The sequence below is a fragment of the Mytilus californianus genome, unplaced genomic scaffold, assembly GCF_021869535.1.
Source record: "Mytilus californianus isolate M0D057914Y unplaced genomic scaffold, xbMytCali1.0.p SCAF_9, whole genome shotgun sequence".
NCBI classification, from domain to species: Eukaryota; Metazoa; Mollusca; class Bivalvia; order Mytilida; family Mytilidae; genus Mytilus; species Mytilus californianus.
This window is the reverse complement of record NW_026262745.1, coordinates 8,072,691-8,088,605: the sequence shown is the minus strand read 5'-3', so window position 1 is coordinate 8,088,605 and position 15,915 is coordinate 8,072,691. Positions and strand designations below refer to the sequence as shown.

The 15,915-nt window shown below is 31.2% G+C and overlaps 2 protein-coding genes across 4 annotated transcripts in view; both read left to right on the top strand.

Annotated features, from left to right (window-relative positions):
- Nucleotides 1–15,915, top strand: part of LOC127714981 (S-acyl fatty acid synthase thioesterase, medium chain-like) — a 53,792-nt gene that overhangs the window by 3,092 nt on the left and 34,785 nt on the right. The gene's annotated exons all lie outside the window — the stretch shown is intronic.
- LOC127714957 (uncharacterized) lies at nt 3,698–15,338 on the top strand. Of its 3 annotated transcripts, XM_052220980.1 has the most exons (5): nt 3,721–3,824; nt 5,177–5,273; nt 10,276–10,367; nt 10,789–11,433; nt 11,908–15,338. In XM_052220980.1, exons 4-5 carry the CDS (start codon nt 10,815–10,817, stop codon nt 14,154–14,156), a joined length of 2,868 nt encoding a protein of 955 aa, XP_052076940.1. In that variant the 5' UTR covers nt 3,721–3,824; nt 5,177–5,273; nt 10,276–10,367; nt 10,789–10,814; the 3' UTR covers nt 14,157–15,338. The 3 variants fall into 3 exon arrangements, with proteins under 3 accessions (XP_052076939.1, XP_052076940.1, XP_052076941.1); XM_052220979.1 differs by lacking the exon at nt 5,177–5,273 and having other exon boundaries at nt 3,698–3,824; XM_052220981.1 differs by lacking the exons at nt 5,177–5,273; nt 10,276–10,367.

Here is a 15,915-nt window from a genome sequence, read left to right as displayed (position 1 = left end):
TTCGTGATCACCAATTTTTGACTCAAATTCTCATATTTGGTTCATACCATACAAAAACGTATATCCAAATTAATGGTTAAATATGTTTCGATATTCCGATTTTAAAAATGTTTGAAACATAAAAGAAAAATCGAGTTTTATTTTTTTTTGTCTAAATCGCAGTTATGTCCCTTTAAGTACACCAGTAGTTTTTATTGTTGCTATAGACTTTTTTTTTTATAAATGCAGAGATAGATAAAGCTAGTAAGTACCTGAAATTTATATCATACTGTCCACTCATACTGTAAAATATCGACGAATTTGAGTACGGGAAGACAATAATTCAATAGCGGTACATTTATGAAGATATTTATAGTATAAAGCATTTTCTTTTATAAGTGAGTTCACGTACACCTGTTTTATAGTAAAACTTAGCCATCAAAGTATATAAAACATATCAAACTTTTTTTAATTTGAAGTTTTAAATGACTATAATACAAATTGATACAAAACAATGAATCAAAATCAGATGAACGTTTGAAATAAATATATCCATCTCTTAACTTGTTACATATTTATGAAAAATTTATCTAATACTAGTATTAAAATATCGGTAGCAAAATAACTAATAAGAATTAGTTACCACAGCAAAGAAAAGGGAAAAGATTTTAATTTTCCCAGACACAAAGATTCTGCCACAATTGTCAATCAATTGCAAAAAATATGAAGAATAATCAGATGTTTATTTAAATAAATAACAAAATTATGATCTGAATTTTATGATTCACCAGTCAATTGAATCCTAAGAGGACAGCAAAACTTTTATTAAAATGTAAAAATAACGAAGAATAATCAGATGTTTTTTTAAATAAATAACAAAATAATGATCTGAATTTTATGATTCACTAGTCAATTGAATCAGAAAGCATTCATACTGTCTGCAGTATACGGAAAATTTTCACCTATGAGTTTGACTATCACATTGATATCTTTCGTCTTTCTTTTGACAATAGACATAATAATCAATTTGTCCAGTTCATGAATGCCTTATGATAGAAATAATACATTCCAGTAATGTTAAGAAATATGCATGCAAAAGTTTAATGTTATATCCTAGCCGATGCTTTTTAAATATCAATTTATGAGAAATTGGGAATTATGTCATTATACAAAAGTATTACATGTATATTCGATTGTATTTTTAAAGTATTTAAATCTAACTAAATTGGCCTTAGCAATCTTAGTTAGAAACATGATTAAATTATATTCAGATAAATATCGTGCAAAATTAAATATGCTTTCATGCATGTCAACATTCCCAATGGATCAATGTTCGCCTTTCAATAGTATGGGAAAATTGTCTTGTGGTAAACTTCTAAATGTTCGTGATGGTGAATCATTATCCGAGTTGTAACTAATAAACAGATTCAAAACAAACAATTAAATTTTAAATATTCGAAAAAGATCTACAGGAGAGCCTAACCTCTATACAGGAATCAGAGTTACATTTATGTGTAAAATTTCATAGCAAAACTATCTTTTTCAATTCGACCTATTCAAAAATATTTTTGATAATAATTTTAAGTATATATCATGGCTATGGTATTTTGGAAAGAAATCAAGACAAAATTTGTTTTGGCTTGTCTTCTCGAAACCATGCCCGTTATATATCGTCTTAGTCGTATTTGGCACAACTTTATAAGAACTTTGTTTTTTTGATGATCTTCAATTTTGTTTTTGATTTGGTCTTTTAACTGTTTTGAAACGAGTGCATCTGATGAGTCTGACGTAGACGAAACGTGCGTATGGCGTACCAAATTATAAGTCTGATCAGTTTTCAATAAATTCCGTAAATAATATACTTCCAAAGGAAAATATATGAACAAATTGAATGATATGCAGTAAAGAGTAACACTTTAAAATAGAGGTCTTTTTAAATCGGATTTCGATATAAACATGTATTTGAAATGCATTTGATCTACACCGCAAATGTACAAAACTCGAGACGTAAAGGTACAGTGACCATTGGCTTGAAAACTTAATGCGCGTGGGGGTGTAGGGTGGGTGTGAGGAGGTAGATTTGGAAAAATAGAATGTTGCTAACGACTAATTAATAGACTCTGAAAATTGGTGTTCGAAAAAACTTTTAATTTTGTATGCTAGTATTCATGATTATTTATAAATTTCAACATGCAGCAGTATTAACTTAAAAACAAACTATGAGTGTAGCAAGACTTCAATGCGATTATATCGATCTATAATGAACATTCGTGATTTTGTATAATTCTCAACATTCAGTAAGATGAGCTTTAAAAAACAAATCTGTGTAACAAGATTCTAATGCCGTTATATCGGTCTCGAATGAAAATACGACAACATGAATTTGCATGTTTCTTCCAAATAACATAACCTAACAACCATTGTTTTACAATGAAGGATTATAGTCTCGAAATAACTTTTTATCAGTATGGCTACCGACGTTAACAACTTATATACTTTGTAATTTTTATTTTCCCTCTCTATTTTCTCGAATCACCGGTTTTGTCACATTAAATAGCCTGTTTGCATGTTATATTAACCTTAGTATTTTTGTGAATAATCCAATGAAAAACTTTAGGATGTCCATTAATGGAAATATATTTTTGTACTTTTTATGATAATTTATGAAAATTCATGACGAAAAATCCCCAGATGCACAAAATCAACTTGGGTCTTCATCATATTAAAGTTACAATAAGCTCTTCATTACAGAACAACCATCGTAGCACCTCACTTCAAGTTCAACACAATCCCTAGCATCAGCTTCAACACAAGAGATGTAGGGTTTTATAAAATTGATACAGACTGAGCCTGTAATTCAGGGGTTGTCGTTTATTGCTCTATATCATATTTGTTTTTCGTTCATTGTTTTGAAAATAAATCAGGCCGTTAGTTTTTTTTTTTTTCGTTTGACTTGTTTTACATTTGTCATTTTGGGATCTTTCACAGCTGACTATGCGGTTTTGGTTTTACTTATTGTTGAAGGCCGTACGGTGAACTTTGTTTGTAAACTCTGTGGTGGAGAGTCGTTTCATTGACAATCATACCACATCATCGCATATTTGTATGTAACAGAAAAAGAAATCTAACACATACTTTCAAGACAATCATATTGTAAAAGCACAAACAATTTAAACATTTAAACAACCATGTGTGACATGAAGATGTTCGTAAGATAACCTGACAAACAAAAAACATTTATGAATAGGGCAACTTATTAACCTCGACTGAATATCATTTTGGATAGATAAAAGGTCAAGTAGTACACATAAAGGGAGTTCATTCAAAAATCAATATGCCTTTACTATAGGAACTATGAGAGCAGATACCTATGGAGGGCGTTTAGACCTCTGTGACTAACACGCTAACATATACGATAGCGGATGTGTTACAGAGCCGTACAAAATACTAGTAGAAACAATAATTGAGGTTAGAACGCAAGGAATTTATTCAAAAGGCAATACTTGAATGCAAAGAGAAGAAAACAAAAATATGCATACCAAAAAGCACAACTGAAATGTAAAAATTTCTAGAACCTCTCATTGGATTTAAATCTATAATTAGAAATACATTGCTTATCATATTTAAATAATCTGAATGGCGTGATAGCAAATTATGCAAACAACATATATTTTTTCTTTGATTTTAAATAAAATCTTTCACCAATGAAATCAAAGCTAAGATCGCTAGATACTTATATAATACTTTTACTGTTGTATCGACTACAACACAGGTTAAGGCCGTGTGAAATTCATGATGTATTGATTCGGAAATGACTGCAATTTATTATAAGGCTGTAATACTATGTAAGTAACTATTATTAAATAATAATTTTATATTAAACTGAAAACGGACAAATGTTTTTCTGTCTTCAATATTAGTTTGACTAATACGGCAATATTTTGACTTGGTAAGATTGTTAAAATAAGATGCGTTCTATTATGTAATCGTTATGTAAAGCGAGGAGGAAACCATTGAACGTTTGGTCGTATTTTGTTTCATGAACATTCAATTATCAAACAATCCCTTGGACAATCATATTTTATGACTTTTCCAATTCTTTTTCGACATTAAGAGATGATATTGAAGTTGATTTTTATATTACCTATGAGTCAGGTGCAGCTGTTTCAGACATTTTAATTTGTCCATGTGAAATACCTATTTTCGTAAGACTGATGTTGCAGCTACGTTTGAAGTGATATCTGCATATTTTTCATAGTTTGTGTTAAGCTCTTAAGAAAATTAAAAATGTTTAATTTGTACGATGGTAGCCGGATATTTCTTTCGTTCGGTAAGTTTGTTCATTTAATGTATGATAACGAAATGAACAGTGTTACAAGACGGACGAAACTACCTTAAAAGGTATTACCACGATAACAGAGTAATAGTTTTATTCTTGAAATTTATGAAACAGCGAAACATACCATAACCATAAATTCAACTTAAGTTCATTCTATACATGCCAACTATCAGACATGCCAATTTAAATGTGTACCTTTTTAAGTGGGGAATTTGCATTTAAATGGTTTCCGTTATAACTCCGTTGCTTTCTCGTATTGTTTGTAACATAGGCTAGACTGATTAACATTGTGTTCACATAAGTATTGTCCTTTTAATTTGTCCAGTTTCAATCAATATAATCTGGAGACTTCAGTGCAAAAACGGTTCACTTTGGTCTCACAATGATCCACAAACATATTCATTACGTAATATTTGACCTACAATAATAGAAAAGAAAGGATGGCAATTTAACAAGTAATTCTTTTTTATGTCAAAATAGTTATCCATAAATATATTTTTATACTTTAGCATGGTTGTAAAATACATCAAGTAGCAAAATATATGTTTGTGAAAAGCTTTGGCTGATGTCTAAATTTAAATGACAAGATCTTAAGATAAGACTATTTAGGCTTTTTTGCAGTTTTGCACTAATTGCAAGAAGTTTGAATCCCAGATGTAAGATAATATTAAACAAGATAGATACTGCTGATTGGTATTCTAGTGTCTTGTGATCTCATGAAGTGTGTTAATTGACAGATGTATAATACTTTTTGTGTTTTCGAATTTAGGAGTCAGAAAAAGTGGCTTTAATTATCATAAGCTAATCAAACAATTGAACATGAAAGACTTGTCACATGTTGACTTTGTTTTATTCTAGATGCATAGTTCCAAAGATTGGCACTACGATATAGATGAAATATCTTGAGATAACGCGGCTCTAGGGATCTAATTGACAATGTAGTAACCTTACATAAGTAATCATTCAGTTTTTTTTTTATTATTTGTATTGCAAAATATAAATTTACTTGTTCAATTATTATTGTTTTAAGGTAAATTTTATTAACCTTTTTAAACAAAGTTTTGAAATGCCAAAAATGAGGAGATATCAAAACAAAAGAATACGTTACATACGTTAGTTTATAACGAAAAAATTGTGTTATATTTCAATAAATTATAAGGCCATGATATAAAGTTAGTAATATCTACTATATGGTTTAACATTACAAAATGCAATCACATTATAGTACATTATATATAATTTTAAAAATATCATTTTATGACTTTATCATTTAATTGAATTACAACCTGCAAGTATCTTTGTTAAAATAACAAAAGAATTTCTATTTGTATCTATGTTTCCATAGTTCGTATCAAATAATTGTGATTTCAACACAAAAATTTAGAACAGTCCAGAATCTAAATGCGGTAATAACTACTAAACCGTATAAGGTTTTTGAATCACTCAAAATTAATGTCGTTTAAATATAAAATTAAAATTTGTTGTGGTTTTCATATAAAAGTTTGACTGATATAAATTTGTATCAGGAAGTAAACATGTTTAAAGTCATTAGTTTGTTAATATGTAAAAAGGACAATTACTTTATTTTCCTCCGACACGAACGTGTACAAACTAATCGAAGATATATATCTGACTTATCATTTGATACCCCAGACGCGTGATTTGTCAACATGACCCGTCACGCTGAGGCGTTCGACTGAAATTATTGGGAATACTAAATCAAATACGTAGTTAAAGGGCATGGTAACTTAATAAAAACATTAGATACCTGGGGTGAACAAACTTTATTGTGTTTTGAATGATTTATCATTTTATAAAAGTATAACAAAAAAGTAAAATAACAAAAATACCGAACTCTATGGAAAATCAAAACGAAAAGTCCCTTATTAATGGCAAAATCAAAAGCTCAAAAACACGAACGAAAGGAAAACAACTGTCATATTTCTGATTTGGAACAGGCAACTGATGATGATGATGATGATGATGATGATGATGATGTTGATGACGACGACGACGACGACGACGACGACGAGGACGATGATGATGATGACGATGACGATGACGGTGACGATGACGATGACGATGATAATGATGATGATGATGATGATGATGATGATGATACGAATCAAATACAGTCAGACATATAACTAAGTAAATAAGTTCTTATCAGTGCCCCCGTCCCCCCTCCCCCGAATCAAAACAGTTGAAAACTAAAGCAATAACGAAGTGAAGAGCAACAAAAACAACAACAAAAGCACCACTTAAAACAAAACCAATAAAAAACCCAAAAGCAATACAGCCTTAAAAAAAACATTTAAGAAACTAATGCATAATATCCTAAAAGATCTTATATTGACCTCAACAGTTACACAACATTAAAAGCTTTCTTCTGATTGGTTAATTTGGATATTGAATTTCGAATCATGAATATCAAACTTCAACCTTTTTATTAAATCACGAATTTTGAATCTCCAACGAACCTTCGGAAATTTCGAAGTGGTGTCTTTAACACAGCAAAGTTAACAAAAATTAATATATGTAAATACACCTTTAAATTCTAAATTTTAAAAGTTTTTTCTGTTGGATTGAACATATGCTTGACACATTAACCTTGATTTCGGTATGTAAACATTGTTTTAAGAACTTTCTCATGGTTCGAAAAGGTTATGCTATAACGTTATAAATTGGTTTCATACAAAATCGTTGCTTTAGTCTGCTCATTCATATCATAACCTCTTAAAATAATAAAGCTTGATGTTTGTCTTTTGAATACTTTGTATAACAATACGTTGTAAGAACACTCCCACTTTGATAAAACGTTATCAAATATATTAACTAACATTTGATTGTTGCAGTAATATAGTGTTATTAACTGGCTGTTTCTGTATTGGCACTGGTATAGATTCAAGGTTTGCTGTATTGGCCTCGAGACCCGTAGGGTCGAGGGCCAATACAGCTGACCGAGAATCTATAATAGTGCCAATACAGAAACAGCCAGTTCATAACACTTTTATTAAATGATTATAAGAGAATTAAAAACCGGAAGTGAACATCCCGTATTAGCCCATGGGCCAATACGGCTTTTTTCCCGCTTTTTTCTGTATTGGCCCTGTTTTTTCCGTTTCAAAACTTTAAGACGTTACAAAACATTGCACATCATTTAACCTGTTTCTTTTATGATTTTAATTTAAAAATATTATACAAATGTTTTTATGCATAACGATACTTCCAAAGTTAAGTAATGGCGTAAGAAAATTGAAAACCGGAAGTGAACGTCCTGTAGTAGCCCTAGGAATAAAACGGCTTTTTTTTCCCGCTTTTTTCTGTATTGGCCCTGTTTTTTCCGTATTGGCCCTGTTCGAAGAGCAATATTAAATCTTGATTTATATCGATAGTGGAACGTTTTTAGTATTGCACATGCTGATTTATCCGTATTAGGGCTTATTTGCTCATATCATTTAATAATGTACGATACTGAATAACAGAAAGATATCAATAATCTATGAAAGGTCTATTGTCTATTCAGTTGAGTCACCTTAACGTCTACAGTTCCCTTTCAAGCTTTTTAGATTGTCGATGTATTACAATACAACAACCAAGATATCCTGAACTTGAAAAAAGGAACTGATTCAAAAACCTTGATTGTTGATGCTTTACTATAATCAGATCTTAAATATCTGTGACTAGCCACGAGATCGTCAGGATTAGGGTACATATTCCAAAATAAGTTTATTACATGATTATTCGTCAAGTATACATTGACAGAAAGCACCTTGTGAAGTTATTATTACAGATCGTAAATATTTTTTTTTTACATTCTGAGTGTTTAATGGCGACGTTTTGATTTACGAAGGCATTAATTTATAAAGCAATTTTTTTTAATTTTATTTTCATAATTAGATTCCGTTATGATTCATGTCCCTATCACGTATTTGAAGCATGTGAAGCATAACAATTTTGAAGTATATTTGTACTTAAGGTCGTCTCAAATATATCTATTACACATATACGTTTGATACATTGAATTAATGAAACGATGCAAGAACTATAAAAACTCTTTTGAATAGAGAATGAATTTGAATAATTCTAATTTAGAAATTTAAAAACCTTTCTGTAAAGTACACATAATTTCCAATTCAAACGTGAAACTTCTTAGAAAAATAGAGGCAACGTAAACGAATTTACCACCTTAAAAAAAAACATCGATACAACACTTAAACATAAACCAAATCTAGAGGTAATAACTGTCCGAAAAAATTGAAAACAACACGTTATTAATTTAATGTGTCCGAAGCGCTTTTCTGGATTTACCTTCATCAGGAACGCTCTAAGCCGATTATATGAAAGCCAAGGATGTTTAAAACCCGTATATGAAAACTGTTTTAAATTAGAATTTACTTTTACTTTCCATAAATAAATAATTTTATTAGTTTTTGATAAGGTAAAATATATTTTAAATCGACCATGCAAACACATTTGACGATCTCTGTGGCATTTTGATATACATGTCTATTGTATTGTTTATGTTCTGGGCTGATATATGCTTAAAACCACTGAAGTTAAGATATCCAATCGTAGTACTAATTTATCGTAGGACATGCAGGAATAAACGTGTGTTAAGTACTTTTATACATATCAGCCCAAATGCTTTTATATTAAACGACTGATCCTTTAAAATACATTGACATCTTTTTCAGACTGGTCCTCGTAATGACACCTGCATTTTTATCGAAACAAAAAATTTTTTTTCACGTGTCAGCAGATTTCAATACGAGATATTTGAACGGGGACAGTGCAATGTTGGTTTATACATCATTTTGATAAAAGTCCGACCTTTTTCTTCTATTTGGATGTAAACTCTTTGCACATATACGTTAATGTTATTACAATTTGTTCAGAATGTAAAAGTTTACAACGAATATTAACGTTTAAGAAGGATATCAAAATTTATGCAGAATTTTAACGTTAAAGAAGGCTATCAAAATTTATGAAGAATATTAGCTGTAAAAGTTCTAATTGAATACGGTTTGATTTTATAATTGTAACAAATAAAATATTGTCAGTGGTATTTTTCTGTTCTCAAATGTAATAAATAGAACTGTAAACACCCATGTTCACCATATACAATGGAAATATCTTAAATCGTCCATTAGAACAACGATGGAAATGGTCGTTAGCCCGGATGATTGTTAAATCTTTATGGTTGGTTTGCTGCCTATGAAGAGTCATTCTAGTCCGCAGTTCTTTTTTTGTTTCTTCAATATAGAATTCTGCACAATTTGAACATACGAGAGAATAAATGACGTTTGAACTTTTACAAGACATGTTTTGTTTAACTGTGAAATGCTTTCCATTTTTAAAATAAATTGAACTTTCTTCTATTAAATCTGGACATGTCATACATCGTTTATCTGTACATTTTCTAACAATAGGAAAAGTTTCATTGAAATCAAATTTTGAAGATGTTAAATATCGTTTTAGACTTGTTGACTATCTTTTAACGATGATAATCTTCTTTTTTTGTAAGACTTCGTCCATTTTTTCACTTTTGTGTAAACTATTTTCAATTTGTCGCATGACACTAAATATTTCATAATCTCGATGATTATATGTTGTGACAAACGGGATAATTTTGTCTAAATTGTTTGATGATTCTTCGGTTGGTTCGGATCGCCGTGTTCCGTAATGATTGGTCCTTTTATCAGTGCCTTTTGGATTCCGTAATTTTGTATAACACTTATGTATACAAGTCACATTACCTGAAGATCTGTGAAAGTAGTGAAAGCGCTAGTAAAAGATATATATATATATATATATATATATATCGCCCCGTATTGAGTAGTTGTATTCAAGGGATAAGTTACAATGTTGTATCAAATTGGCATTTTGAAATATTATATTTCTTCAACTTCAGTATACCATTTCTGCTTTTGCTGAAAACAATTTCAATTTTGCAGGTTATAAAAACAAGAAATAAGAAAACGATGAGTTCAGGAAGAGAAATAATATAGAACACAAAACTAGCCAGACAAAAAAGATATGCACACAGGTACTGCATTTTGAGTTAATTACTTGTAATCAAATTATTTAATTGATGACGCGTGTGACACATACACCAAATAAATGATACATCCGCAAATAGCCAACTGTTTCCCTAAACCTGTAAATGTCAACATCTGACGTCATTTCATTGCCAGCATAGTCAAAACGAGTCCAAAGCAAAATCTAATCATTGCATTTTCGTCTTAATCTAGTTTTATCAATAATATGAATAATGATATTATACAAATTTTAATTTCAGTGAATTTATTATAAGATTACATAAGCCCCAAAATGTACAGTGTCCCCCGACACCCGCAAAATAACCGACTTTAGGTTGGCACATACGTATCGGGTTTAATATTAACATTTATAAGCCTGGTATCTTTTGAGTGTTTTGACTAGATCTTTTTTTATTTATTTATTTTAAGGAAGTTGATTAGACGATTTGAAGAAAATGGCTACAAACAAAAGTAAAAATTTAAATAATACTGCAAAACTAACATATGCTGTACAACACCTGATGCCAGAGGTTTTACGAGAACTTCTGCGCATTAAAGAACCATGTCACATGGTAGCTGGTCATGTAAGAAACGATAGGAAGCTTTGGAGTGGTTTAAGCAAAACTGAAAGAGCCATTATTTTAAAAGCAGCTACAGAAGGTTATACACATTTTGACACACCTTTGATTTATAAAATACTGAGAAGTTTAAACACAGTGTCCCATCCTACCAAAGGTTGGGGACATGAAACAGATCCAGAAAGTTCTGAAACATCTGTTGGGGATGATGTTGAACGGATACTCAGGTATAGGAATGAGATTGCTCATACAATTGTATGGAATTGTAAAGTAACAGACAGCGAATTGACCAAGTGGTTGTCTGCATTCAAAGATGTTGCTAAAAGAATGGAAATCTATCTCGGCACAAGTAATGGTCACTTCACAAACAAATTGGAAAATCTGGAAATGCTTGCTTTGAATGATGATATGAAAGACTCTATTTTGAATACTGTCAAATGTTTGAAAGAGGACGTTGGTAAATCAAAACAGGACATTGGCAACAGCAATATCAATGGTAAGTACTGTTTGTATTAGTTTTAAATTAAACAATAGTTGTTCAAATCTAATTAATATAATTTCGATTAGGAAGATACAAATCAAAGTATCGCATATAAATGAGGGAATCACATGAACTCCAATCATCCCTTTGAAGACTCTGTGACATTTCCTGGCATGTAAATGCCACAAGGACTTTAGAATGAAGTATATTTCTTTTTATAAGATGTAAGGGTTAAATGTGCGTAGAAGGTGTGAAAGGACATGGCTTTTCAATTATGTAGAGAGACCAATTAAAACCACCAGTGGAACAAAGATATATGACGAGTTTATTAAAGTTATCATTATGACTAAAAGAAAAACGACGAATTGAAAAAAAAAACATCCACAAAACAATACCAAGCAAGCTGTCAAGTAACACAAACTCTAGTAAACCCACTCTTGATTATAAAGCCCATATTAAATCATACTTTGGTTTATCTTATTTTTTCAGATGCAATTGTAGTTCAAATTGAGGAATGGGAAAAGATCGATGAAAAGTTTGTGCCAACAGGTCTTTGTGCAAAATTGGTTCATAACTTAAAGGAAAACAATGTAACAACTGTTTACGGAATTTCCGGAATTGGAAAATCAGCAACTATACATCATGTAGCGTTATTATTACGGGAACAAAGTCAATATGAAATCATTCCATGTCATAGTCCTGAAGACATAGAGAGGAAATTTAGGAAAAATGAAAACCAAGTTTTTGTCTTTGACGATGTGTGTGGCAGATATTCGGCAATACAAAATGAAGTTAATTCGTGGTTAAAGTATGAACCCCTCTTAAAGAGTATTACAAGGGAAGGGAACACCAAAATTCTTGCCTCGTGTCGCACTCAGGTTTTTAAGGAAGAACAGTTTCAGAGAATAGGTTTTCTTACGGAATGTTCAATTGAATTCACGAACAATTTGATAACCAAAAACCAGAAACGGTCAATAGCTGAAAAGTATCTGGATCCAAATTTGATACGCGCGATTGAAAATGTCATTAACACATACGATTTCCTTCCGTTAATGTGTTCCTTGTATAGAAATCATACAGAAAAAGATGTTGTTGAGTTTTTTGAAAACCCGTTTGATATCTATATGTCTGAATTTGATAACATCAAACAAGAACCGAACAATCTGAAATATTTTGCAATTCTTTTAATTGTTCTTTGTAATGGGGAATTATGTTTTCCCGTTAGAGAAAACAATATTAGCCCTTTTTATCAGTGTTTTCCAGTCAAGGGAAACAATGGTAACAATGCCGCACGACATGATATAAATATACAGAATCTTTTAGAAGATTTCGGCATCTCTGGTGGAGCACCCAAAACCGATATCATAATGCAGCTGGATTCATTGGTAGGAACTTTTTTAAAGACTGAATATTATCACAACAAGGTCGGAAAAGAGATGGTGATTTATCGACCGATTCATGCCATTCTGTTCGACTACATGTGCCATCACTGTGGGTTAATACAAAATTTCCAAAATGTGATTATTAAATATGCTTGTCGTTCGTTATTAAATCAGCAAACATGTTTAGAATCATTAGCGGAATTAGAACAAAGACCAATAGTAATCAGTACAGAGAATGAAGAAGAGTTTTTTTGTCGGATGGTAAGAGACGTTTTAGAGGTAAAATCAGACGAAGTATTCAGAAGTCCTCAAATGAAATATCCAGAGTACAGACAAAAACTGATTCGATTTCTCAACTGTAATGCTGATTTATTGAAAGCTTCATTTAACGATATCAAAATCGGAAGTAAAGTTTTGCGTGGGATTCTCGCGTCGAATTATTCTGATGTAATTACAGTTGCTGTAAATATAGCAGGTTCTTTAATTTCTGTTTCGGAGCGGGCCTACTGTACTGACAAATCTGTCATCGGAATGCTTAGAAAAACATCCCGAAACGTAAATATGGCTTCTATTAAAATTCGCAAACATCGCTATACACCTCTTGTGTGCGCTTGTTTCCATGGTCACACTGAAATCGTCAAGTTACTTTTATCAGAAGGTACTAGTGTTAACTGCAATGTGTCTCATCGAAAATTGACTCCGCTTTTAGCAGCAATCATCGCGAACAACGCCGATATCGTTGAAATACTTTTGGAAAATGATGAAAGCGACGTTAATATGTCAGATAGCAGTAACGTAAGTCCATTAATGGTAGCCTGCAATGCTGGAAATTTTCCTGTGGTGTGTTCCATTGTAGAGAGAGGCGCTGTGTTGGATTCTATTGACAAATGTGGTCAAACAGCTCTCATGTTTGCTAGTCGACAGGGGTATTCTGATATTGTACAATTTCTTTGCGAACGCGGTGCTAACATTAACTCACAAAGTAGAAAACGGTGGACAGCTCTCATGTTTGCATGTAAGGGAGGGCATACAAATATTGTTAGCTATCTAATTGAAAGGGGGTCGTCTGTGGATGAAATTAGTGAACATGTCACAACACAACTAACTACTGCTGCTAAACAGCACAGTATTGAATTATTCAAGTGTCTCTTGGAAAAAGGGGCAGTTCTTGACCTGAACGACCTCGATGAAGTCTCTGTTAAAGAACGCTTTGAAACAGAAAACAGTACGACCACTGTCGCTTCTTTACAATTAGAAGTACAGCTCTTCAATGATGTAGATGATACCGATAATTTCGAAAATATAGGTTTACGTCTGGAGGAAGAAATAGATTTAAAAGTTGATACATATCCGTAACTTTATTTGTAGAAAAATCGCTCTTCCAGATTAAATGAAGCATCAATTGACAGCGTGTATATAAATAATTGAGAGCTAACAGATCTTTTATTGTAAATAAAAAATATGCTTTGTTTTTAATAAACCATTTACAAATATATTGTATATATAAATTTTGTCATGAAGATCTTTTGAGTTTGACGTGACTTTTGAAGGTTGAAATCTATTACTAAGCTTTTGAAGTGTTAAAACGGAGGCGGAAGATGCCAAAGGAACATACAAAAAAAACAATATGATTACAAGGCCTCAGTGCAATGCAAAATTAATACAGATTAAACTATCGACAGTTTGGATTCTTCTCACAAATGTCGAATAATTTATGGATTTAATTAGCATCGAGATTAGGTCGAAGAATTCAGACGGTGCTCATATGTCATTCAATTTAAGTCCATGATCTCCTTCTGGAGTTGTTAAGCATATTCCTGTTTTGCCTGCAGATATTGAATACACTTTCATCTATACATTTATACTGCAGCAGCGTACCTAAAAATATTTTGTTTGTTTGTTTGTTTGTTTGTTTGTTTGTTTGTTGTTGTTTTTTTTAAAACTTATTCTGTTTCTAGAGTTTTGCTTATTTTGAAAAAGTTTTATTTGCTACATTATGTATTTGCCTATTTTAATTATATGTAGTATTTTTATGCGATGCTACTTCTTTTTATATGACAATTGTGTAATATTTGTTGACTATTATATGTCTTGTGTTGTCCTGTGTTGTCTGCACGCACTGTATACAAATATGCATGTCTACAATTTATTATGCATATATGCGTTTAAAGGGTCGCTTTCGGCTTATGATTTATTGTAATTTAACTTTTGAAATAGAATAAAACTTATTTAGCAATTACCTTATTTGATCAAACTGACTTTGGAAATGTTTCATATCTCATTATTTAACTTATTTGGCTATACAGAAGTTATGTTGCTATAACCAGTTTTTGCGAGTGATAGTGACGTTAAAATATTAAATTTAAATGAATATTATTAATCTATTATACGTTCAAAAAAATCAACGAGACAATTAAAAGGCAATTAAAGTTAGAACGTGAAAAGGTTTAATCATTAACAATTTTTACTATGTTACATGCAATATTAAAATTATTCTGAAAATATATGTTGTACTTAAATATTAAAAGATTCAAACTACTTCTTTATTTTAGTTTACCGTAATTGTTCCTTGTATATCTACCAGTTTACAGTGATCATCCCGATTCAATCATTGTGACAGGTCTATAATACAGTAATTGCTGTTGCAACACATCGCCACAAAGTTGTACCTATAATTAAAATTCGAAAATATATTTAGATTACACCAACCAAAAGAAGTAAACGTGAGGGAATACATATGTAAATGGAACGGACCTAAAAGAAAGGTCCGTACATATTATTATTCTGTCAACCTTCAAAATAATCGTTAGAAGACTATTTACGATAAAATAAATAGTAGCATCATGGATACATTTGGCGTTTAAAGACAACATCAAGTCATAGCATAGAAGCAGAATAATTTTGTTTCTTTTAATAAACCGTAGATGTGGTATGATTGCCAATGCGACAATTATCTACAATAGCCCAAATGACAAATGAGAAAGTTATTCACCACTTGTATATGTGCGAAACGTTCTTTCCATGGAAAGATTTTCCATATTATTTTAACTCAAAAGCTGTGGTCTATAAAATGGTGTCAGATTTCGGAATCGTCGAACCCTTTCCTGTTAGACTA

Coding starts and splice junctions, on each gene's coding strand:
- LOC127714957 (XM_052220979.1), top strand. CDS start 10,815: ATGGCTACAAACAAAAGTAAAAATTTAAATAATACTGCAAAACTAACA. Junction 11,434..11,907: donor TGGCAACAGCAATATCAATG/GTAAGTACTGTT, acceptor TTATTTTTTCAG/ATGCAATTGTAGTTCAAATT.